The sequence below is a fragment of the Papilio xuthus genome, unplaced genomic scaffold (genome assembly GCF_000836235.2).
Source record: "Papilio xuthus unplaced genomic scaffold, Pxut_1.1 DF826115.1, whole genome shotgun sequence".
NCBI lineage: Eukaryota > Metazoa > Arthropoda > Insecta > Lepidoptera > Papilionidae > Papilio > Papilio xuthus.
Genome location: NW_013532534.1, coordinates 798398 through 822181, shown reverse-complemented (window position 1 = coordinate 822181; position 23784 = coordinate 798398). Strand labels below are relative to the sequence as shown.

The 23784-nt window shown below is 41.7% G+C and overlaps 3 protein-coding genes across 3 annotated transcripts in view; all 3 read right to left on the bottom strand.

The window, feature by feature from the left end:
* Nucleotides 1–1004: 1004 nt before the first annotated feature.
* Nucleotides 1005–7069, bottom strand: LOC106123376 (cytoplasmic dynein 2 heavy chain 1-like). The gene is made up of 23 exons (XM_013319636.1): nt 6962–7069; nt 6530–6743; nt 6348–6448; nt 6019–6175; nt 5782–5936; nt 5389–5552; nt 5193–5302; nt 4758–5048; nt 4438–4587; nt 4232–4351; nt 3960–4152; nt 3758–3885; nt 3524–3664; nt 3301–3399; nt 3073–3217; nt 2648–2904; nt 2436–2559; nt 2206–2330; nt 1969–2103; nt 1720–1849; nt 1518–1640; nt 1298–1440; nt 1005–1226 (listed from the first exon to the last, which is right to left on the bottom strand). Exons 5-23 carry the CDS (start codon nt 5796–5798, stop codon nt 1053–1055), a joined length of 2769 nt encoding a protein of 922 aa, XP_013175090.1. The 5' UTR covers nt 5799–5936; nt 6019–6175; nt 6348–6448; nt 6530–6743; nt 6962–7069; the 3' UTR covers nt 1005–1052.
* Nucleotides 6010–23784, bottom strand: part of btv (dynein cytoplasmic heavy chain beethoven) — a 22678-nt gene continuing 4903 nt past the window's right edge. The window contains exons 2-34 of the mRNA XM_013319449.1: nt 16175–16388; nt 15603–15848; nt 15074–15444; nt 14644–14785; nt 14423–14542; nt 14152–14349; nt 13591–13814; nt 13293–13475; nt 13088–13211; nt 12861–12968; nt 12616–12772; nt 12168–12375; nt 11880–12054; nt 11559–11711; nt 11282–11448; nt 11084–11186; nt 10881–11015; nt 10643–10794; nt 10438–10561; nt 10247–10360; nt 9784–9997; nt 9613–9701; nt 9399–9536; nt 8955–9132; nt 8633–8798; nt 8134–8332; nt 7753–7967; nt 7554–7650; nt 7293–7429; nt 6962–7171; nt 6530–6743; nt 6348–6448; nt 6010–6175 (exon numbers count right to left, since the gene is read on the bottom strand). Of these exons, the coding sequence (XP_013174903.1) occupies nt 6010–6175; nt 6348–6448; nt 6530–6743; nt 6962–7171; nt 7293–7429; nt 7554–7650; nt 7753–7967; nt 8134–8332; nt 8633–8798; nt 8955–9132; nt 9399–9536; nt 9613–9701; nt 9784–9997; nt 10247–10360; nt 10438–10561; nt 10643–10794; nt 10881–11015; nt 11084–11186; nt 11282–11448; nt 11559–11711; nt 11880–12054; nt 12168–12375; nt 12616–12772; nt 12861–12968; nt 13088–13211; nt 13293–13475; nt 13591–13814; nt 14152–14349; nt 14423–14542; nt 14644–14785; nt 15074–15444; nt 15603–15746 (5226 nt within the window). The 5' untranslated portion in view covers nt 15747–15848; nt 16175–16388. The remainder of the gene's footprint in view (nt 6176–6347; nt 6449–6529; nt 6744–6961; nt 7172–7292; nt 7430–7553; nt 7651–7752; nt 7968–8133; nt 8333–8632; nt 8799–8954; nt 9133–9398; nt 9537–9612; nt 9702–9783; nt 9998–10246; nt 10361–10437; nt 10562–10642; nt 10795–10880; nt 11016–11083; nt 11187–11281; nt 11449–11558; nt 11712–11879; nt 12055–12167; nt 12376–12615; nt 12773–12860; nt 12969–13087; nt 13212–13292; nt 13476–13590; nt 13815–14151; nt 14350–14422; nt 14543–14643; nt 14786–15073; nt 15445–15602; nt 15849–16174; nt 16389–23784) is intronic.
* LOC106123375 (laminin subunit beta-1) lies at nt 17104–23282 on the bottom strand. The gene has a single exon (XM_013319635.1). It carries the CDS (start codon nt 23231–23233, stop codon nt 17873–17875), a length of 5361 nt encoding a protein of 1786 aa, XP_013175089.1. The 5' UTR covers nt 23234–23282; the 3' UTR covers nt 17104–17872.

The following is a 23784-nucleotide window of genomic DNA, read 5'->3' as shown; positions in this document are numbered from 1 at the left end:
GTTCGTGGCCCAAAAGTGATGCCAAATGTGTAAATTCCCGCAATTAGCAACATAAATAAACAATAATAAAAAGTTTGTAATCTTTAAGATTTGTGCTGTCAAAATTACCTCAAATTTTACCTTCCAAAGTTGGCTTTATTGTACGTCGAATTTGATAGAAACACTATCTGGAAGTTATTAATCTTTGCATTATACATAGTCAATTAAAAACCCCGATACACTATTTTTTAAGGATTGTTTAAATTAAAATATCACTGCCACGCGATAAATAAATACGTTTGATTTATATTACTTTTGGAATATGTGCTGTCTTTCTCATTTTTTTCAATATTTGTGTTTGGTTTTATTCAATTGATGATTCTATTTTAGGAGTTCAAATGTTATGTGAACAAATTTTTCTAATTTATAAATTGTATTGAAGTAAAGAAAATTGAACGATCTTTTTTTTATATAACATATAAAGTAAAATATAAAAATTAACACGTTAATTATTTCTACAACAAAGTTGTCAGGAGACAGAACAAAACTATAATAAAACTGCCTATGTTACATTCGAGTGTCGTTTTGACACAAAAATAACGATTACGTGCATTTAAAAAAAAACCTATGCATTTTGAGTTATTTGTATAATTCGTAGATGTTTGTATTTAGTGTAATTGAGATGAACAAGGATGTTGTATTAGCTAAGTGTATTAGTGCAAATCAAGTGCCTTATTGCAGCTGCCCTGTGATAGTGCCCTAGAAATATTTAAATATAAAATTGTTTGACTAACTAATGCAACAAATATGGAAGATAACTTCCTGATTCATATCTTAAATGTATATCTCAAAGATTTTTTATGAGAATTAAATAATTGTTGGAAATGACGAGTTTTTTTTATTTATTTCCTGATCTTTTAAGATAGATGAATTTAAATCTCATCATTTAAAGGAATATTTAAAGGTATCACATGGAAATAAAATAAGCATAAGACAACATAGTAGTTATAACATATTTATTCGTGCCCTAAAGATAATATGTTCGCAAACGAAGGAAAACGTGTGAAATAAATCTAATCGAGGGGTGCGATGAAGAGTGCGACTGCGTTTAGCACAGCGGCGTCGCTTTCGTAGTCAGCGGCGAGCGGCGCGCGCACCTGCCACAGTAGAGAGTCGCGCGCCGCGCTGCTGTACACCGGCACCTCCACGCTGCCCCGCGGCCCCGCCCCCGTCCCCATCTCAGAGCTCTGCAATGCAATCAAACATATTTTAAATTGTTAGTTATCTTTATGTGAAAACTTATGGTATCAGTACGCACGGGCACGTAGCGCAGCAGTAGGGGTGGGGCGGGGCAGTGGGCGGGCGCGCGCGCAGTCGCCGCACACAGCGCGCCGCGCCACTCGCACCCGCTCAGCCGCAGACCCTTAACAACGAGATACGGGATCTCGTCGCTTTCACTCTCTGTAACACAACATCCGAATGGGTAAATTAATTGACTCGTCATGAATTTTACTATTATACGGTGATAAGAAACTCACTAGTGCAGTCCCAGTGCGCGGTGAGTGTCAATTGATACAGCGGGCGCGCGAGACGGGCCGCCGTATGCGCGCGCAGAGCACACAGCAAGCACTCAGGACGCATCAACGTTCGCAGGTCTATCTCTGTAACCGGTGTAGAACAAACAAAATGTTTAAAACACTGATATAATTAACTAAGGTTTTCTTATATTTAATTGCATACCTGTTGGCAAATAGTCCGAGGTGTGCTCCTGTATACGTTGGTATGCGGCGCGCGCACGGACGCTCAGCTCGCGCAGATAGGCGGCGGGCTCAGTCGGCCCCGCCCACTGCAGCTGCCATTCCTCCGGCACCTTACATTTTATGTAACTCTAAATTGTTGTTTAACAAAATGTCCCCCTTTGAAACCATTTTCGGTAAGTAAAAGAGAGGTTTACGTAGGAACGTGTATGTGATTGTTACGTAAGCTAACCGTAAGCAGCGCGTTCGTTTGAGCATGTGTTGGCGAGCGCGCGTGTGCAGCGAGAGCGACGTGCACGCGGCGCACGGCGGCCGCGGCCTCGCGCGCCTCGCCTCCACACACGCAGCCCCACCACCCTGACCCCTCCTGCAGCAGTTGCTAAATTAAACTCTACTCAACTTCCTTTGTATTTGAATTTCACAATAATGTTAGTGTTGTTGTATATTTTTATATGAAACATTAGAGCACCTTGTCAGGCTGGTAGTCGGGTCTGAGGAGCGGGCAGCCCGACATCAGCTTCTTCCACAGCGCCAGCAGCGACCTTAGCGGTGTCACGTTGTTATTGGTTTTGACGTTCATTGTACTCGTGAATTCTGACCAACACAATGAGAGTAATTAGTTAGATCAGTGAATCAGTTTGAATAGATCGTTGTAGATTTACCTTTTTTTGATCAGAAAACTATAAAACGAGATGTTACCTTTGAGTCCACTAATGATATCATTAGCGGCGCTGTTCTCCCAGGCGACGCGGCAGTTGGCCGGCAGGCCCAGCAGCTGTGGCGGGTCGGAGTTAGGCCAAGCCTCCAGCGCAGGGATATACGCCTGGTGACATTTCATCATGTACTAACAAAATTACACGATACTTTGTCGAAAACTTGTCATAGTGTAGTAATCCAGCAAGTATTCGTACTTGTAGGTGCTTGGTGTAGGGCAGCGGGTTGTGCACCGCGGGCGGGGACCATTGATGCGCCAGCGCGCGCTCGGCCAGGCAGACGCGCAGCAGCGCCGCCAGCACGCGCACGTCCGCCGGCTGCGTGACGCGCGCGCCGTACAGCGCCCCGCACAGCGCGCCGCACACCTGCAGCGCGCGTCTCTCCTCCACCGCACGCGCCCCCAGCGCGCACGCCTGCACCTCGCCCCACTCCCACGCGTACCACTGACTCCATCCTGCATACGGAAAATCAGTGATCATTAAAACTTTATTGCTGGAAACTTTGCTCAAAACTTACAAGAACGAAACGGGCAAAACGACATCGGTGTTTAATTAATAGCCATGCTAACCAAATGGGGGCAACAAATAAAGCGAATGAAAAACAGAACAAATGTATTATCAACCGTGCGGTATGTAAGCGCGTCGCTCCTGCGCCAGCGCGTGCAGCAGCGCGAGGCAGGCGTGCAGACGCACCAGCGCACTCGTCGCCGTGTACGGGCCCCACGCGCTCAGCGTGCCCAGCATGTTGTGCTTCACGCCCTCCGGCGGCTGGACGACAACACAAGTACAAGATGTTATATAAATTAATAATTATTTATCGTTGTTATGTTATGTCAATGTCGCATGCTTACTTCTAGAATAACTGTAACGCAGAGGGAGGATATGTACGATGGTATATCACGGTCTTCGGCTACCACCCACAGGCGAAAATCGCTGCTGACATCTTCAATCTGTTCGCAAAGACATACAGAACTGGTACATGATCCTGGCACTAATCATTATCATTGATGCTCTTTAAAACGATTAATAGATTCGATAGATATTTGTGAAATGCTGAGTAATTTGTTATGTTACCGGGCGTTGAGTGTACTCGATCAAGAAATGATGCAAGTCCCGTGAGAAAGGGGAGGCGCCGACGACGAGCGCCAGCCACCCACCTGCCGCGCACGCCGCCAGCGCGCCGCGCCATGCCTCCGGACCCTCCGCCACACCCACCTAAACATGTTCAAATCCATTCTTTTTTATTAAACAACGAAATAAAATTAATTTTAGACAACCAAATTAAAATAGCGTTCATTTAAATATTACCTGTATGAGTTTGTGTGCGTGTGCGGCGAGCACGTCCGTGGCGTGCGCGGCCAGCAGCAGGGCGGGGCGCGCGCGCGTCCAGCCCGCAGCTACGCCCACCACATCGCCGCGGCTCATCACACCCACACCTAAGGTAATGTATAGCCAGAAAAAAATTATACACCAATCTTTAATGGAAGAGGATCATATTACTTTATACTACCTAAGATGTCATCAACAAGGGCAACAATAGCCCTGTAGAGTGCGTCGGGACGCAGCACGCTGACGGCGGCCGCGCGCTCCAGCCCGCTCAGCTGCAGCCGCTGCAGGGCGCTCAGCTCGCCCGACCGCAGGAACTCAGCCCACACGGCCTCATTGTCGAGACACATCTTATTGAACAGATTTTCGTTGTTTACCTGGAACAGTTTATTTGAGAAACAGTATTAGAATAGTTCTATTTTATTGCCCTACTTATGTATATTATTGAAAAAGTACCTTCAGTTGAGCTAACTTCTTAACACAATCTTCGGGTGTCCAGGAGTATTTATTTTTGATCTCTTTAACAGTGTTCTGATCTTCCAATATATTGAAATTTCCAATGAACACATTCCACAACTGAAACATTTTTGTTTGTTTTTTACTTACATCTTAAAAAATCATCTCAACATTTTATATAAATATTGTACTTATGAAAAACTTACATCATCCGGCATCAGATCTTCGTACACTTGCTTCAATATATGCAGAACTACAATGTACTTGTCTTTTTTATGCAAACTCAACAACACTCTTTCCACGATACGTCGCGTCAAATACTTCATGATATCGTCCGTTTTAATATTGTTCTCATTCTATAAAATAAAACACACTATTATTTTTACATGCTCATGAGACCCTTTAGTCAGCTATATTGATTTTACCCCATTAAATTCTATTAACCGAACAACTCATTTGTACACTGCACTTACAGTCAGCTTTATTAGTACTACAACATTAGTAAATGAAAAGCATTTATACTGACTCCAGTTTTGTGTAGCGCATCAACAAACACCTCCTGTATGGTATGTTGAGGCAGTGCGAGCAGAGGTCGTTGTGCGGCGAGGTGCTTGACGGCGAGTGCGAGGCGAGCTGCGCGCGCGGCTGCGGGCTCGTACGTGAGGCGGGCGGCGCGAGACTCCGCCTCCAGCGCACGCGCCGCCTCCAGAGCCTCGCGGATGGTCGCCGCGGTCGCGCGCGTCTTGTTCAGCGACGCGAGGAGACTGGCATCGTGTAAAATGTCGCTGTTCTTCGATAGCTCTTTTAGTAGGTTTTCCTTAAAATAGTTAGGTTTTCCTTAAATTTAAATCTACTCAGTACAAGTTGGTGGTTGTTATTGAACTTTACGTTTTGAGCCAATTTAACTTATGATAAAATTATATGTGCTAGCAAATAAATAAATTATTCAAATTATACTTGCTTGTAATTCATACTGTTGCTTTTGTAAAGCCGCTTTCTTGACTCTGATCTCTTTAGTTTTTTCATTAACTTCGGGGTTTCGTTGTTGTAGCGCATAATGGACGAGTTGATCTGAAAAATGAAATGCAGGAACATTTACTTCGTTTACTATTTGATTTCATCAAGTAGTACCTACGGTATGGAAACAGATATAGTACCAGTGAGTGCATGTAGAGAGGCGGCACAGCGCAGCGGGGAGAGTGCGGCGGGCAGGGCGGGGGGCGGGAGGTGGGCGCGACTCAGCAGCAGCCAAGGACGGCGCGCCGGCACTCGCGGCGTCTGCCACACATCTACTTCTGTTATCACGAGGATACGGTTCAAACTGCAACAACAAATGTCTATCATTTCGTTTCTATTATTTCACTCAAAGGGTCGAGTAATTAAACAATTAAGCTGTTGCGCTTCGAAATCTAAAACAAAGCGGGGTTGTTTGTTATTATTATGTGAAATATCTCTTTAATAAAGCGTCAACTGGCTTGTTTTAAAACCTAGTAAGCTTAAGAGAGGAAATATAAATGTAGAAAGGATATTCTATACTGCGGTATACCGACCGATTGGCGTATTGCATTGCTGTAGGCAGTTTGTCGCTGTGGTGGGCGACGAACTCGCAGGGCGTGTCTGCAAGCGTATTCCGCAGCCACGCCTCCACCTCGCCCTCGGGGTCCAACACTAGAGGCGTCAACCCACATTTATTGGCCTCCAGTGCCTGCAAGTAATATAATTTTTACTTGTAATTTTTTTTAGCGCTGGTTCAATGATCGTGAGATCATTTAAAATCATTAATTCACCTGGTCTATAAGAACGGCATTTTTCAAAGCAGACTGATCAATCGGCAGGCCCTCTGCCTCCCATCGTAGCTGCTTCTCCGTCGATACCAGGAAATTGATCACAGAGAACGATACGTCTTCGAACCCAACTAAATTACTCCATTTTCTTATATATTCTCTGAAGTGAATCAAAGTAAAAAATTTAGTAATTTAAGCATCTCAAACTCTCTTATCATTGGTTTCTGAGACCAAAATTAAATATACTGTCCCTCACATTATTTTTGACAAAAGAGAGAAAATACCGTCGATTGTGTAATTAATAATAAAATACTTGGATATAATTGTGTCACCTGGCTTGCGGCTCCGTCAAGTCCGGCAGATAGACTACGTAAGCGGCGGCCAGCAGCGAGCGCACGCTCACATCCACTATCTCTTTTGATATCTTTTGTAGCTGTGGGGATATCAAAAGAGATTTACAATATAGTCGACAACAACATGCAACCTGTAAAAACTGGACAGATATATTGCTTACATCAAGCTCCCAGGCGTCGTACTCGTTGGCCAACTGGTCCAGCAGGTCTTGCGCGTTGTGCAGCGTCTTCTTGGCTTCGCTGAGCTTTAGCTCGAGTGCGGCGGCGTCGCGGCTGTGTAGCCCCAGCTGCGCCTTGAGCGCCGACACGCGCTCCTCCACCGTGCTCAGCCCGCTCGACAGCGCCGACAGCTCCGCCTCCGCCTCCTGTAGATTTCTGCAAACCACGTTTGCTTTCAATTGACTAAATACATGAAAATGCTTCGCTAAACTCAATAAAAACCATCGAAATGTACCACGCAGCATAGTTTGTTTTCTGACGATTACGAGCCGAGAACGCAATTTTTGGCCCTGTATGGAAGCCATCTTATGGTTTTACTTTATTGTTATGATCCAGAGGCGTGTCAATGAATATTGAATAAATGCGGTGTGTACTTGTGCAGGTGGGCCTGCTGCAGCTGGAGGGGCGTGACGCGGGCGAGGGCCTCCGCGTAGTGCAGGTTGGCGCGCACCCAGGCGGCGAGCGGTGCGCAGGCCGCGCTGGCTCGCCGCGCCGCCGCCGGCTCGAAGGACGCGCCGCGCCGCGACACCAGCTCCCGCACGCACTGCACCGCCTCCGGCCTCACCTGGCTCGCGTCCAGACATCTGCGCAACGACCATCTCATACATTGCTACATTATGACCTTTGTCTTTTTACATTTTATTTCCCCTATGAACAAACGAGCAACCAGGTGACTAAACTAACTTATAATAAAACATTAGCAACCTTATATCCTCCTTGACGCCCCGCTTCGAGAGGAATGTCTTCATGGAGTGCCAGGAGGTGTCCGCGATGCCCATGAGGCGCAGCACGCCCTCCAGCACGTCACGTACCACGTCAGGCGGCGCACGTAGTGACCGCACCTACGCTTGCAAAACCAGTTGCTATTAATTATTGCTCCGGCTGCGGCTACGAGCTCCGTCACTGACTTTAGCACTCTGTAAGTAAGTCGGTCTAGTCAGCTGAAACTATGGCTTTCATAATCACCTCGCTGAGCGACTCCGGTCTTATATCCCCGACAGCAGCGCGCGCCGCCTTGATCACCGGTTCTACCGATGCTAACTCTGCTTCAATTTCTTTTTTCCTGTAAAGATAAATTATGTTATTGTAATTTCAATTAAAAATAAACTCTTTCTTTTTCATATTATTACTGTAGATTATGAAAATTTATATACACGTTTAGCACCTTATCTGCAGCTTTTCGTTCTCAATCTCAATGTTCTTCTTGAGGGCGTGCATCTCCTCCTTCTTGTCAGTGGTGGCGCGCACGGTGGCGCCGATCTGGTCGAGGGCGTGGTTGGCGGCCGCCTGCTTCTCCGACAGCTCCACCTCCTGCTCGCCCGCCTGCCGCTGCAGCACCGCCACCTCGCCCCGCGCACCTTGCAGTGCCTCTACACCGCACTATAAACATATCAAAAATGTCTACTCGAGGCACTTTGAAGGGCTATGTGGAAAGTATTTTTGCTACGAGATTATTTAGGCAGTAGGCATCCGTCATAATGCAAGCAATACAATTCACAAGGATGTGATATGTTTCCAAAGCTACATAAATATGTCTTCCACTGACCGTTAGCATGGTTTTCCTCTGTATGAGTTGGGTCTTCTTCTTACTGAGTATGAAGTAGTATGATTTGACAAAGTTGACATATCTTGAGGGAGTTCGCAGCCACTCCGCTTCAATACTGTTGTAGATATTGACGAAGCTGTCTATTGGAATAGTGTCGACATCTTCTTTTGTTACTTCCGATATATTTTCTTTTAATAACCTGCAATTACTTTTTATTAAGTGATTTTATTCATATTGGAATCCGAATTCAATTCGAATTTCAAAGGAGTCTGTAATTGATCTTATGTTTATATTTTTATATAGATGACGGTTAAAAGGTACATAAAGTGCAGCAAATACTAAATACATAATTATGCGTAATTTTTTTTATAACAATGTATAAATACATGATAATAATTTTAAATACATATTGTGAACTTTTACGTGCAATTTGTTTGCTAAAATAGCGTGATGTGCTTTGCGTTACCACACAAATGTGCCTCTGAATTTAATTCGATACCTCTGTATTATTAATACGGGCATTTGCCGTAACGTTTCCTCCGACCAACGTTCCAGCCACACAATGTTACTGTCGTAGTGGAGGAACGGATACTTCTCAAACAAATCTGGTAAGTTCTCTTGGTCTTTATTTAGCAAAATTACAATAGCTAAATGTTGTTTTATATCTGAAATTACGTATTAAATATCAAGTTTCGTTTCAGTTTCTCCTGTATAAGTTTCATATTAGTAAATAAGAAAAGAAACGAAATAATAGAGTTTTCCGAGGTTACAAATTTAGTATGTATGAAATGGAAGAGTGTTTAAACATGCGAAGATCTTACTGTGAAGTAGATGTTGTGTGTGTTGCGAGTGATTGTAGGCGGGCACGATGTGGGCGGGCACGGCGTGCAGCGAGTCCGCGCTCAGCAGCGCCTCCAAGTGTGCCAGCGTGTCGCCGCACACCGCACTCTCCTCTAACACCACTATTGTACGCGTGCACTCACCCGCACATGATACAGCCTGTGGAGTGATAATATATTTTACCGCTAAGACGCCATGTTGCCATCATTCAGAGACAATAATTTTGTTGGAAATAAACGTTAGGTAAGAATCTACATTAACATTTTTCATTCCCTAAGTCGATTCTACTAGAAAGGAAACATTGGCTCCTTAAATACAGGTCTACCTAGTTAAGGAGCCAAGGCGATATTGATACTGTAATCCTTTAATATGCAATAAATGTCTTATTATTATTCTAGATGAAGATTTTGATTAAATATACATACGTTTTTAAATGTAGTAGCGAATTGTTTATGTTGATGTATGGTGTAGAGCGCGGCAGGCAGCGCGGCGGCCACCAGCGCCGCGGCCGCGCCCCGCCCGCACCCCGCCCCGCCCACACACACCGCCACGCCCCCGTTTGCCTAAACAATACATTGTGTCAGGTTTCTACTCCATTTATTGCATTATTGCTTACTCATAATTACATGTTTTACTCACAGCTCTAGCTATAACGGGGCACAGTGTGGCCAGCTCTACGCAGGTTTCGATTCCACTTTCAGTGAATACATTATCGTCACTTTCAGTCACTGGTGTCAGTAAAATTGTATGTGATTATCATGTAGGAAATGAATTTAAACAATTATTATACTGAATTAATGAAATACTTACAGCATTGATTTATAAGTTTCTGTGTATCCTGGTACCATACGTCATATTCCACCGCCTCTAGGTACACACCGTTACTACGTACTCGTGGTTTGAAGAAATACTTATCATTGTCGCTGTGCTTTAGATATCGTTTGATTATATTATTATATTCAGCTTTTTCTTCATCAGAGACTAGTCTGTTTTTAAATATCAAGTCAGCTTCAGCTTTTATTGCCTACAAATAAGACTCAAATTTTAACACACGAGAACCGAGACAACTCACTGTCGCAGTAAAATTTACTCAAAAGTAGTTTGACAGTATCACTACGCAGGATTTTTTGTTTTGTTAAATATATAAATAATTTAATCTTCATTTGTTCTGAAAGTGGGTTGATTTTATAGAACAAGTCATCTTTGAGAACAAGAGATCTTTGAACTTAGTAGATTTAAGTAAATAAAACTGTACTGTTTTGACAACACGTACCCCATGTAACTCAGCGGGGGTGGACGGGGCGTGCCATTTAACACTTTCACACCATTTTTTCAAATGCGACGCGTTCCATTTATAATGTGGCCGAGAAGTAAACGTTTCAGTTACCTAAAAATTAAACCATAAATATTTAATGTACAAAAAGTGTCCGTAGGTAATTAAAGGACAAGGAAATGTTTTTTTACCTCCTTAAACATTGCCAGCATGTTATCAATCAACTGAGACACTTCTTGTCCGGATATCGCTTTAGGTATATTCTCCATTAGGGTTTTTGTCGCCAATTCGGTGAGTTCCTCTTCGTCAGGTTCACTACAAAAGATAATAAAAAACATTACAAATCCCTTATTTATAATGTTTTATTAAAATGGTCATCAACATTTGTTTTGTTACGTGAAGACAATTGTGTGTAGTTGAGCGGCGAGGCGGGACGAGAGTGCGGCGGCGGCGCTGGCGTCTGCCGTGGCCACGAGGTGCGCGCGCGCGGTGCGGCTCCACTGCGCCCCGCCCTCCTCCTGCGACCAAAACCCGCCTTGCTGCACCAGCTGAAACATTTGAATTTTTTTCACATTTGAAACCTTGATATTGAATATTTAAAGAACCAGATATGTCCTAAAACTATGGCAGCTACCTGCAGAAGGAAGGCGTGCAGGGCGCAGGAACCCCAGGAGTCGCGACGCGCGCGGTGCAGCCCGCGCACGAGGAGCGTCACGTGGCCCCGCTCGCCCCCACCTTGACCCTGCCCGCCCGACCGCACAGCGTTGCTCTGTATATCAATACAAGTATATTAACAAAAGTAATGTTGTAAGACGTACCTCCTTGAGTACAACTTACCCTTCTAAGTTCTGCGATAACATCAGCGGGCTCCAAAATCGGTGTACAATCGATCGTTATGACTGTCGAATTAAATTCCTTCAAAACATATTCGGCCATAATACTGAAAGAAAGGTTTAAAAGTGTTATTACTATAATAGCTTAATCAATTGCAGAGGGACAAATGACTAAAGGCGATAGATTTTTTATTTTACAAACTTCTTAGCGCAGGCGTGTGGTCCTATGAGCAGCGCGTGCGCACGCTGGGCGAGGGCCGCGCGCAGTACGAGGTCGCAGTGGGCGAGGCGCGGAGATAGATACAGCGCCTCCGCCCACTGCCCGCGCGGACCACGCCCACCCATCGCCGGGCCCACGTAACACGATATCTACCATATATACACAGGCCTTTTAATGCAGATACACAAAGAAAAAAATTAATATTTTAGTAAATATTACAATTTATACTGTATTTTAAAATAATAAAAACATTGCCTACCTCTGTATAAAAGCTGTCAAGTGCACTCTCTTTTATAACTCCCAACACGCTTCGTTGTATAGACAAGTAAACTAATTCTTCAGGGGATATACCGACGTTGTTGGTTGCGTCGTTGTCCATTACATGTTCGAATTGAGTCAATATTTGCTTCACCTGGAATAAACAAATTCAATTATTAAAATATTGTAACTATTTAACAAACGTAACTTACATTTACAAGTTGATGGAAACAATACTAATTTCGAAAAAGTTTTTATTATTTGATTTGAAAACTAAAGCTTAGTTTTCAATTCATATAAATTCGAGTTCGATTCGACTTACCATAGTAACAGTGTAAAGCTTCATAGTGACATCGGATTTATGTTTCTCGAACCAGACGATGGATTTCTTAATTGCTTGGTGCAATATGGGTAGCGCTAACTTCCCCAACTCTGATTCGAATTCAGCTTTACGCATCCAATTCTCCAATACCTCCTCCGCGCAACTATACTCCTCACTATAGATAATATTATAATAAAAGTAAACAATTCAGTCTATTAATGTTTACATACAAAATTAAAAAAAAATCGCAGAAATTGTGACATTTTTATCAAGATAAAGCAAAAGTACCTGAGTAGTATAATCCCGAGCCTGGAGACGGTGGCTGGCGAGGCGTGGTCCAGTGAGTGCGTCTCGAAGATGAAGTGGGCGTTGTGAGGTAGCAGCACGCGCGCGCCTGACGGCAGCGTCAGCAGCCGGTTGTCGTCCAGCACAGAGTTCAGCGCCTCCACCCACTCCGGCTCCACCTCCCCGTCGCACACCACCCACGATGAAACCTCTGAACGAAGCGATCATTTAATAGAAGGAAGGAATATTATGTGACAAGGAGAACGTTAAGTATGAGGGTGGAAGAGTACACAGATAGAGGTAGGCCTAGGAAGAGATGAAAGTGACGACTGAGATCACGGTGGATAAATTGATTTGGAGTTCGGAAAACTGGTGCGCCAACCCTGCGTAAGTGGAACAGGAAAGGGTGATGATATGGATATTCGTATGTGATGTATAGGTGTTGACTGACCGTGTGGTTGAGTGGCAAGCTGCAGTGCGACAGAGGAGATGACGCCGTCAGTCCACTGCCTGGTGTCGGGTTCGATGTGTCCCAGCAGCCAGCGCCGGCTCATCGCCTTCGGGTATATCACGTACTCAGCTATGCTTTGCCCTTGTTGTGACAGCGCCTGACATTTGTATGTTAAATTAATTGAAATTGTCGTTACATCTGTGTAATATTATTTATTATTATCTGTTCGAATTGTTCAAGCTTACAGTTTTAAGTAATTTTCTAATGGTCGATTTCCCCGAACCGGGCGGTCCCACGATTGCCACGCCCATACGTTGTTGCAGCTGCTCGTACAACTCCATACTCTTTTGGATCTGGAAATTAATTTTCTATTATATTATACATTATATATACATGATATATTAATTATAAAATCTACAAATTACAAAATTGTAATACAATATTTTTGTATTTATTTACATCCTTATTTTACCTGGTCTTTGTTATATATTAATCCAAGATCTCTCACAGCGGAGTTTAATGCGTCAACTATTGGATCAACAGTCGTCTCCTCTTCCGGCACGCCGGCAAATACCATGGACAAAATGTTTTCAAATCTGAAAAAAAAAACAAGGAATAATGTTAGCAATATTCAAGATAAAACAAACGTATAATTTATTTTTTATTTTTGAGATAACCTTTGTGCGTCGTGGGTGGTAAGTTTAGAGATGTTGTTGAGTCTCAAGAGGCGGCGCAGTGCGGCACGCTGGCGGGGCTCGGGGGCGTGGCGCAGCGTGCTCAAGGCGGCGCCGCAGCTGCCCACCGCCGCCTTCAGCGCGCGCAGCCCCCAGTCGTAGTGACGCTGCCCGCTCAGCAACATGCTGATAAACAATATTTAGGGATAAAGACATAATTTTTATTTTAAAGTAACAAAATTTTTAGGAGAAATAAAATGCAAGGAAGATTCTTTTCAGCACGAATCGGTTTGATGTGTACCTCGCCATAGTGAATACGTCGTGCAGGTCCTGTGCGCGAGCGTGCGGATCTGCGAGGCAGTGTGCGGCGAGCAGGGGCGCGGCGAGGTGGTCCCCACGGGGCTGCGCCATGCTGACGGGGCGCAGCACACGACACAACGCCGCCGGCAGCGCGCGCCGCCCGCCATACCCTCGCCCACACGGGTTCATGGTCGCCGCCACCCCGCACCACGATGATACTTTCACCTGATTATTGACCGATCAAAATACTTATTGTTTAACTTCCTGAGCAAGTACTGATATACAAAACAAGTAGCTGTATATAAAACAATAACATTTTATTATTTTTATATTAAAGATAAGAAACGGACACGCAGCTCTCGAAGTAGGCGATTATAGCACGAAATCATACGCCTTTATACTCATTTTTATTTATAGTATACATAGTATGATGCATCGTAAATTTTAATAGTTTCCTTAGTTATCTATGAATTGTCGTCAGTTTATTTTGTAATGAATATTCAAATCCTTTGTCCTGTTTACCTCTTGTTTTTTTAAAGATATATCAAATTTGCAGACTCACGTGTTTTCCATTGAGCAGTGCGTGTGCGTCGTCGCCGGCGCTAGTGTCTTTCTGCATAGCGGCCAGGAGCGAGGTGAGCTGGTGGGACACGGCGGCCAGCGTGTCACCAGACAAGCGATTGAACTCGTCGAAGCAGCCCCACGCACCAGTCAGAGCCAGACCGGTCAATAGACGACCCATACACTCCGCATCCATCGCCTTTATTACAGTTTTATATTCAATATGTATGTTTATTTCATAGAAGTATGTTTGAAGTATCATAATTATTTACCTCGTCACAATTGAATACAAGCACGAGACGTCCCACAAGGCCCCCGAGCGCCTTCACGGATTCTGTTTTCCCAGTACCAGCCGGCCCGAATGGGTTACCCATTGATCCCAGATACGACGCCTTTAACACATTTTGATAAGAATGTTATTTTACCATGAATAATATTTAATATTTGGTTTAAACGCAATAAAATAGTAAATTTTGAATTGCATTCGTTATACCTGAGTTAATATTAAAAAGCACTCGTCAGCAAGTTGTGTGCGTACAAACTGGCCAGTGTTTACGCCGAGATACTCGTACGAGTATGATATTTTAGCCAGTCCCATTTCGGCAAATATTTCTTTTGTATTTCGTAAGTAAAATCTGGAAATTGTAATAAATCTTTAACGTATTCAAATAGTTAAGAACGTTCCTTTCTTCTTAGAATTATGTTTTAGCAGACATAGACATAATAAGCGACATACAACAAGTTATGGCTACTATATTACTGAGTAAACATTATTCACAGCCAGACATTGATCTGAGCTTTTATCCAATAAGCAAATTAATTTCTTTTTATTTCTCGAAAACTGATTTATGGTGGTGGTGTGCAATAAAAAAAGTAAGCTAAGCTTGTCATTTCTTGTTTTTTTTTAATAACACTTGAACTACCTGAGTTGTTTCTGCCATAGCCAATCATTTATGGAAGTTATATTATTGTCTATGAGAGTCCGCACTACGGACATATAGTGGGTACACTGCAGTATCACAGCTTGTCGCTTCTCTTTCTCACTCTCATCTTCAATCTCCGCTGCTGCGTAAGTCGCGTTCTCTTTTTCTACGCTAGTTATCAATTTGTGCAGTTCTTTTGTGGTGATTGCCTTTTCCGCTTGTTCAGTGAAACGTATGTTTTGCACTAAACAAAGTATCTGCGTCGGCAAAGAGAAGGGATCCTGTGCGTGGGTACTTTCCGTCACTAAGCAGTTTAGCGTCAAGTTTTGTAGGGACGAACGAATCTCGCTTTCCAGGTTTTTTAACCACACCTGTGAGACATGAATTGTTCATATAATAGTATTAAATTAATGTTTATACTGCAACCGTGAGTTTCTGAGACCAAAGTCCCTGTTTAAAACATTTTGCTATATCTGTTTTGTCAAAGATCTTGGTCTCAGAAACCAACAGTAAGTGGTAACAAACTTACTTCTACAGGGGAATCTATATCGACTGGATGATCCAGTTGGAAGGTCTCTCCGTAATGGCTGCATAGTGCAGTGATAGACAACCCTGAAGGTCCCAGTTTGACGCCTGTTATACCGGGGAAGAGTTTTTTTAGGTGCGACTGCATGACAGCCTCTCTCCCTTCTGCACCGGCTCTCGCCTGCCCCAACAACTCCAGTAGATCATCATCGCTTAAGAAATATAGTCTAGGAAAAACCGACCGTTTCTCCTGTAAAGGTAAAAAATTAAATAATTAACTTAAAATTCAATTTATAAATAAACTGGTTTTTGCTACAAAGGCATTGTATTTTATTTTTGATCTGCAAGTAATGTTTGTGACTTATTGGAAATGTAATAATAATTATGTTTTTTCTTAGCTTTATTTACGTTTTTCATATTTTAAGGCAACTAAAAATATATTTATTTTCGAAAGCAGCGAATATACATATAGATATCATTCTCATAACATCAAGTATATACCATAACAACAGGCAATAGCTTGGCTTTTTCATTTTAAAAAATTAGATCGGTCAGTGATTAAATAAGGATGCTCACATCAATGTACTGATTTAAAGCAGACTGACAAGCGTTAAGTTGTTCCGATATGGAGTCTAACGTAGGTTGGAGCCTCGCGGACTGCAGCAAGCCGGATAGCCGAGGGTCAGAATCAAGAATGCGCGCCACTTGGCGGAAGCCCTGGTCAACCTTTCGGAATCTCGCACCCAACTCGCCGTCGTCGTTACTCAGTATCGGTTCTAAGTATAACCATCTGAAAATATAAAAATTAAATACCGTCTTGAACATGGCTTACTCCGAACACGAACATGACAATTCCCGATTCTGTACAGATTTTTTTTTCTAGGAATGTAGCTTCGAGAAAAGCGCGGAATTCAAATATTGAACGACATGTTAAATGTTTGTTTTTTAATTTATTCCTAGCTATTGTGATAAGTTTTGTCTATACTGATTGCCTACAACAAAAACCTGTACTGTTGAAGCATTGAAATAGTACGGCATTCTATTAAGTTTCCCCTCTTACATGTATTGCTTTTTCGCTTTATTCAAATCACTCCCCTAGCATTAAGAGCTAGTGGATTTTGATGTAGAGCTATGTTTGATATGAAGGTAAGGAGAATAAAATGTAAAAAATTACGACAAATAATTGAAAAAATCTTTACGACATTTGTGTTTGTTAATTCTTCGATAAAATATAACATTGTTTTTTTTTTAAGTTGTGTGTGTGAAATAATTCTGCAGAAACAGAACATTTTTAAATTAGTCATGTAAGCAAAATCATCATTAGGTCATCACTAATTATCATAATTGGCCCTCACGCAAACTGCTCCAATTTCATGGAAACTGAAATAAACTGTAAAATTTACTACTTTTTTATTATCCTGACAATTTATTGTAAATCCTAAAACAATTTATTAAAATTAATAAGGTTAAAAAAGGAGGTGTAAGAATTAAATAAAACACAAGTATTTGTTGGACAACTTTAATAATAAAGTACAATTAAGTATAAATGCCTCGTACGTATCGCTGGTACTGCTGACAAAATGTATCAAAAACAACATATCTATGTTACAAATATAAGTAAATGTTAGTAGTTACACTAGGGCAAGATGATAAATTATTTTTACAAAATCAATACAAAAGGTATAAATGCAAAATATATCTCATAGCTTACACATAAACTGAAAACTCAAGAGTATCTTAAAAACGTACTATACGTGACATTATTTATTATCTTAAATCTTAATTAATACAACTCTCTCTACAATAACTATATGTAATTCTTTGGAATAAGTTCAATCGGAAGCAGTCTAACACTTAAATAGAAAAAAATATTAAACACATCCAGTTCATAATGTTCGAGAATTATTTAAGTTGATTTATAATTTATATTATTGTTTTACTATTGAAGTTACAAAGATATGGTTAAATTAGAATCACAATTAGATAGTTAACATAAGTACATCATCTTCATATAATTGTATGACATTTGAACATTCATCTTATCCCAACGTTATATAATGTAGGAAATCCATATTATAACCAAAATGAACATAAAAATATATTTAAAGTGTAAACTAGTTGAAAAGAACTATAAAATTAATATATAATAGAATATTTTAGTTGAATCTCTTTTTAAATATTATAAATTTGCTAAACATAAAAAAAAAACAAATGTATTGGGGTCAAAATAACATGGCACACGAAACAAACAAATATTTTTGTTTAAAACAAACATTATGTTGTGCAAGATCTGTAGTAGTCAGAGCGCTTTGTGATTTCGGATAAATAATAGTTCATTTGAGTATTAAGGTCACCAATTTCTTTCTCTAGTGTATTAAGTTGTTCATTATGATCGTTATACAATTCTTCCATATTAGTCAACAGTTTTAGTTGCATTTGGGTGTCACTGGCAAGTTTTGTTGCTCGGTTTAGCAACAGCTGGGCTTGTTCTCGGGAGTTTAATGTTTGGTTCGCACGTTCGGCAAGAGACATATTCGTCTGCTTAAAGTTTTGTCTAAGCTCTCTGGCCTTTTGTTCGGCTCCCTCGGCTCTATTGACTACATCGTTTGCCTCTTGTTTAACTTGTTCTGCATCACTTTCAATTTTTAAATTATTTTTTTGCAAATCTGAGAGCCGCAAGCGAAGACTTTCGACTTCCTCCATAGTTTCCTTTGCTTTTTTCTGAGCTTGTTCGGTTTCCAATGCAATAGGAATTAAATCACTTTTAGCAGCTTCGATATCATTATTTGCTTTGTCGATTGCATTTTCTGCTGCATCTTGTGCGGCTTGAGCTTCATCCAAAGCTTCTAAAACTTTATTAGCCATTCCAAGGGTCAAATTAGCTTCGTTACTAACTGCTGTCGCGTTTGTTTTCAGAGCTTTCGCTCTTTCTAAGTCAGGCTTTGTTTCAGTTATGATATTCTCGATATTGGTAAGTTGTGAAACGGTGGAATTAATTCGTTGCGATAGTTCTGTGATTTCTTTTGGTTCGATTCTAATAGATAAATTCAAGATATCATTGGCCAAAGTCCTTACATCAGCTGGGGTATTAGAAGTGTTTGATAAAAATTCTTTTAATTCTGTTGTTAATTCATGGCTTTCATTGGTGACTCTTTCTGCAGATATTTTAAAGTCTTTAGCTTCGTCTAGTAAACTTTTCGCTCGGGATCGTACTGCAATTGTATCTTGTTTTGCTTGCGAAATCGATCTAAATAGATCCTCGGCATTAAGTTCGTGATCTTTTATTCTGTATTCAGTTTTGTTTGCAAAATCTAGTGCTTGTTCAGCTTTTGTTATAGCACCTTGGTCGCAAGATATTCCACCACATTTTCCACAACCTGCTCCACCGCAGATATCACAAGAATCACTTTCTTGTCCACACATTTTTTCATTTATTTTTGGTATCTGCGACTCCAAATTCGATAGTTGTTCTTGCAAATCATTCAATTTCTTATCATTTTCACTTTGTGTGTTATTAAAATTCAAGTACTGTAGTTCTATTAATCTGTCTGTATTTTTAAGTTGACGATCCGTATCAGCTATAACTGTTTGGACATTTTCCGCTTCGTCCGCTGCTTTAGATGCTCTTTGTTTAGCTTCACGAGTTAAATTAAGAGCGCCTTCTAAATTGGCTTCTTGTAATTTGGTTGCGTTGTTTCCTAAATCAATAGTCTTTGTTTTTAACTTTTCAATACTCAATCTCAAACCGTCAAGTGTTACATTACCTAAATTAATTTTGGACGTTATATCATTAAGATTATCATTACTCTCTTTAACTTTTTTGTCTGCTTGAGCCAATTGATTCTGTAAGCTAGTAATATTTGATAGCAAATCTTTTACCGTACTCTGTCCCTGCTTGGCACTTTGGAGAGTATTTTCAACTTCTGCTAATTTCTTAGTCATTTCTTCAAAGTCTCTTGTATATGCTCCAGTTGCTCCTATAATTTTTATTTTACTAGCGTTCCCAATAGCGTATTCAGTCTGAGTGCGCAAATCTCCGATTATTCGGTCCCAGCTGTCGAAACACTCGCCGCAAGCATAACATTGAGGAGCATCACCGAGGTATCCTCTAGCACAAATATCACAATTGTAACCACCAATTCCAGGTTTACAAATGCATGAACCGTTTTCACGCACACATTGCTGAGTCACTGATCCATATAAATTACATTCACATTCATGGCATTCTATATTCGGATCACCCCAGTGATTCTCTTGACACTGATCGCATTGCCTACCACCATGTCCTGGTTTACAATCACAATTACCTATGTATGGGTTGCACTGCGGAGAAACTGATCCAATAGGATCACATTCACAAGGATCACATCCTGTACCAAGAGCTATTCTCCAGTGGTTTTCAGTGCATTGGTCGCAATTTATTCCCATAACATTTTTGAAACAAGGACATTGTCCACTTATACGATCACAATTTCCTGTTGTAAAGTTTGTGCCCAATTCTGAACAGTTACATTTGTAGCATGATTTCTCCAAAGCATTTCCATAATATCCTTCATCACAAATTTCGCAATGTTCACCGGCTGTGTTGTGTAAGCATTGTAAGCATTTTCCAGTATACGGATCACAATTTCCAGGTTTTGTGACATCTATATTTTCATTGCATTCACATTTCTCGCACGTGCCTTTTACAGGATCACCGTAATAGTTATCAGCGCAAACGTCACACAAAAGCCCAGCATATCCTTCTTTACAATCACAAACAACATCTTTTGTTTCTGGATCTAACTCGCAGCGATCAGCGTGGCTGCTTTTATTGGGATCACCTTTAATACCTGGGCAAGGACATGGTCGGCAAGGAATATCAACTCCAAGTCTAGGGTCACCATAATATCCGTCAACACATCTCTCGCAACGATGACCTTCTGTATAATCTCTACATTCTTTGCAAGCGCCAGTCTTGTCATCGCATTCAACCGCATGTCCATTGCAGTCACATTGTTGACAATTTGGAAAGTTGAAATAGCCTGGTTGACATAAGTCACACGCTCGACCGTAAGTATTTGCTCTACATTTACACTGTCCGCTCGTAGCATCGCAGAAATTGTCAAGACTTCCAATACTGTTACAATCACAACGCTTACAACCAAACTTACTAAAGCCATACGTACCAGGAGCACAACGATCACACCTAGCACCAACAATATTTTCAACACATTGACAGTATCCAGTGTACGGATCGCATTGGTGACTCTTTGATCCTGTAAGATCGCATTGACATGATTCGGAGCCATTCCTTATGTAAAATCCTATACTAGCATGATACTTTTTACAAACGTCGGGTATGTTTTCTCTATTAAGATCATAGTAATAAGAATCGCCACAGTTGAAACGATCAAATTCATCCCTCATGTAACTTCCGTTCGACAAGAAAGGTAAATCATCGATAGAAGGCAAAAGTGCAATTGAATCGATCAAAATAGAGGCTCTAGTATTAAATGAATGTCCATCTTGGCGACCTAGATATATTCTTATTTCAGTTTCTTTATCTTTTTCTAAACATATAGACGGTTTGACTAAGACACTACGCTGAGTTGCTGGTAAATAGGTATTAATTGTGTCATCTTCAGGCCGCACATTTGCGCACGGCGAATCAGGATCAATTGGCGTAAGTCTCCTAACATAAATTGTGGCTTCTTCCCAAGTCATAGGAGCCTGCGGCTCATACCGAATCAGTACATTGTAATTCATACTCGTTTTTAAGTTATTTATCTTGAAAACTAGAGTGCTACTTTCCGGTATTTTCATGAATCCTGGACCGGTCCACGTCTCCTTACGGCCATCAGGGAAGTTTTCTCGTATTACAACGTGACATAACTGACTTTGAATTGCATTATCGTCTATTTGGGAATCGCATTGACTTGATTCAGCTTCAATAACGATGGAATCGAGAGCCCCTACGAAGAAGTTCTGTATGGGTGTATCACATCGACGGCCGGATACATTCGGACGGCATTTGCATTGTCCCGTTATAACGTCACAATCTCTATCGATTGATCCACCAACATCACAATCACAGGGTAGACACCCGTCGTCACTGTCCGAGAGGCCATAGAACTCTGGAAGGCACTGATCGCAATTTCTGCCAGTAACATGACGTTTGCAGAAACAATTACCCGTTGAAGGATCACATCCTCTTTCAATGACTGTGCCTAGATTATTACAGGTACATGATTCACATCCTTCGGGATTAAGTGGATCGAAATTCCAAAAGCCATCCTTACATCTATCACACCTTGCTCCGTCAATATTTTTCTTACACATGCAACGGCCAGCGGTTTTGTTATTTGCGGGATCTGTCTCATCATCACACAAAACTTCCCTGTCTGTAGTACCTTCTGGATCACAATCACATTGTTTACATATGTCTGGATTTTGTATATCCAAACTGGGGTCTTTGTAAAAAGTAGGTCGACAGCGTTCGCAATTTACACCCATTGTGTTATGTTGACAATTGTCACATACACCACCGCTTATTTTTCCGGTTTTATTGTAAACCGCTGGATCAAAATGACAAGTAGTAGCATGGTTATTACATGTACATCTTTTGCAAGCATTAGACGTTCGTCCGACGGCCGGCTGCCATGGCAAATCGTTGTAAAAATCTTCACAATATTCACAGTTTAATCCGCGAGTGTTATGTGTACATTCGCAGCGGCCGTGTACCATGTTATTTTTCGATTCGACCCCAGGCATGGGTAGACATCTCGAAGCGTGACCATAGCACGAACAGGATCCTCGTACTGTCATTTCATATATAGCGTAATAATATTTAAACTTTATTTCGGCTCGATTATCAAGATGATCATCGCCCAGAGTGTGAAGTTTCGTGAAGTTAATTCTAAGATTTGTCATTCGTAACAAATTTTGCACTTCTTCCGAATAAGGATTCGTCACATTTATATTTGAAGGTAACACTCTGAATATCACTTCACCCTCAGAGGACGGGGAGACGCCGGAGTAACGGGAATCACACACCACTTCTGTTAAGCTTCGTTGGGAATGTCGCGGCACTAACGGGAAGGATTCGGCACAGTTGTGCGCGAAATAACGATAGACGCGCCATGTCTTTCCAAAATCAAAAGATCTCTCAACTAACATAGCAGCTGGACGAAATGTTTTAAATTGTATTATTAAGTGTGTAAGATGGAATTCAGCCTCCATGTCGAGCCGAATGGATACGTTTTCCTTTCCGTTTTCAGACTGCCACCATGATCTGTATCTCGTTCCCGGGTAAAATTTGTAAATAATATTTTGTATTCTATGATTTTCGTCAGGTTTATGTATCGTTTTGTTCGTAGAATCGCACGTAAAGCAGGTTTCCCTTTCTTTTCGGAGTCTGTCGTCCAAGTACGAGACGATGCAGTATCGCTCGCGGCGATGCAGGCCGCACGTCGACGTCGCAGACAGCCGAGATTCGCGGCCGATGAGCAAATTGCCTGTGGCAGGATAGCAAGAGCTGAGCTCACATGCGCGGTCGAGGAGGCGGGGATCAGCGCGTTGTCGATCGCGCTCACGGTTGTAGACGGCGCCGCCGCCGGCGAGAAGCGCGGCCACAAACAATGCGCGTAGAGCCATAGCACGTAGTGGCTCCCGCGCGCCGCTCACTGCACTGGCGCGGGGCCGCCGCCGCCGCCGGCCGCACTCTCGCGCCGCCGCGCCTCATGCCCCCGCCCCCCGCTTCTCAGCCTCCATTCTAGGGAGCAGGGCCGTTCTTACGCATTAAAGCTCTTTTTAAATTCTTCTAGGTACAAGCTTCTACTAATTCAAACTTCACTGGCACTTGTCACACTTTAAACGTTTCTCTTAATATTATTTATTGTCACCTAATATTACCTAAGTTATCGATCTAGTTTCTTTGCAGTGTCGTCGATTATTGTGGCATCGCGTTCGTGTTAAACAGTTTTTTTGAATTGGATTAATATGCTAGGTCATTTTATCTTTAGGTATTAACCACTAGCAAAGAATGCAAGTACCAAAAGATGTTAAAAGTGAAAATTAATGCTTTCACATATTTAAATTATAAATTCTAAAATCTAAATATCTATGTAGAGAGAAATAAAGATTTGAGGTTGATTTCGAGTAATAAAGCTTTCGTTATAAACATAACACTCAAAACATCGAATCCA

What these genes read in the sequence shown, in the direction of transcription:
- LOC106123375 (XM_013319635.1), bottom strand. Translation starts at nt 23,233, where the DNA reads ATGGCTCTACGCGCATTGTTTGTGGCCGCGCTTCTCGCCGGCGGCGGC.
- LOC106123376 (XM_013319636.1), bottom strand. An exon ending in ATGCGCTACACAAAACTGGA is followed by an intron (nt 4,588 to 4,757) that starts GTCAGTATAAAT and finishes TTTATTTTATAG; the next exon opens with AATGAGAACAATATTAAAAC. An exon ending in ACGCACACAAACTCATACAG is followed by an intron (nt 3,665 to 3,757) that starts GTAATATTTAAA and finishes GAACATGTTTAG; the next exon opens with GTGGGTGTGGCGGAGGGTCC.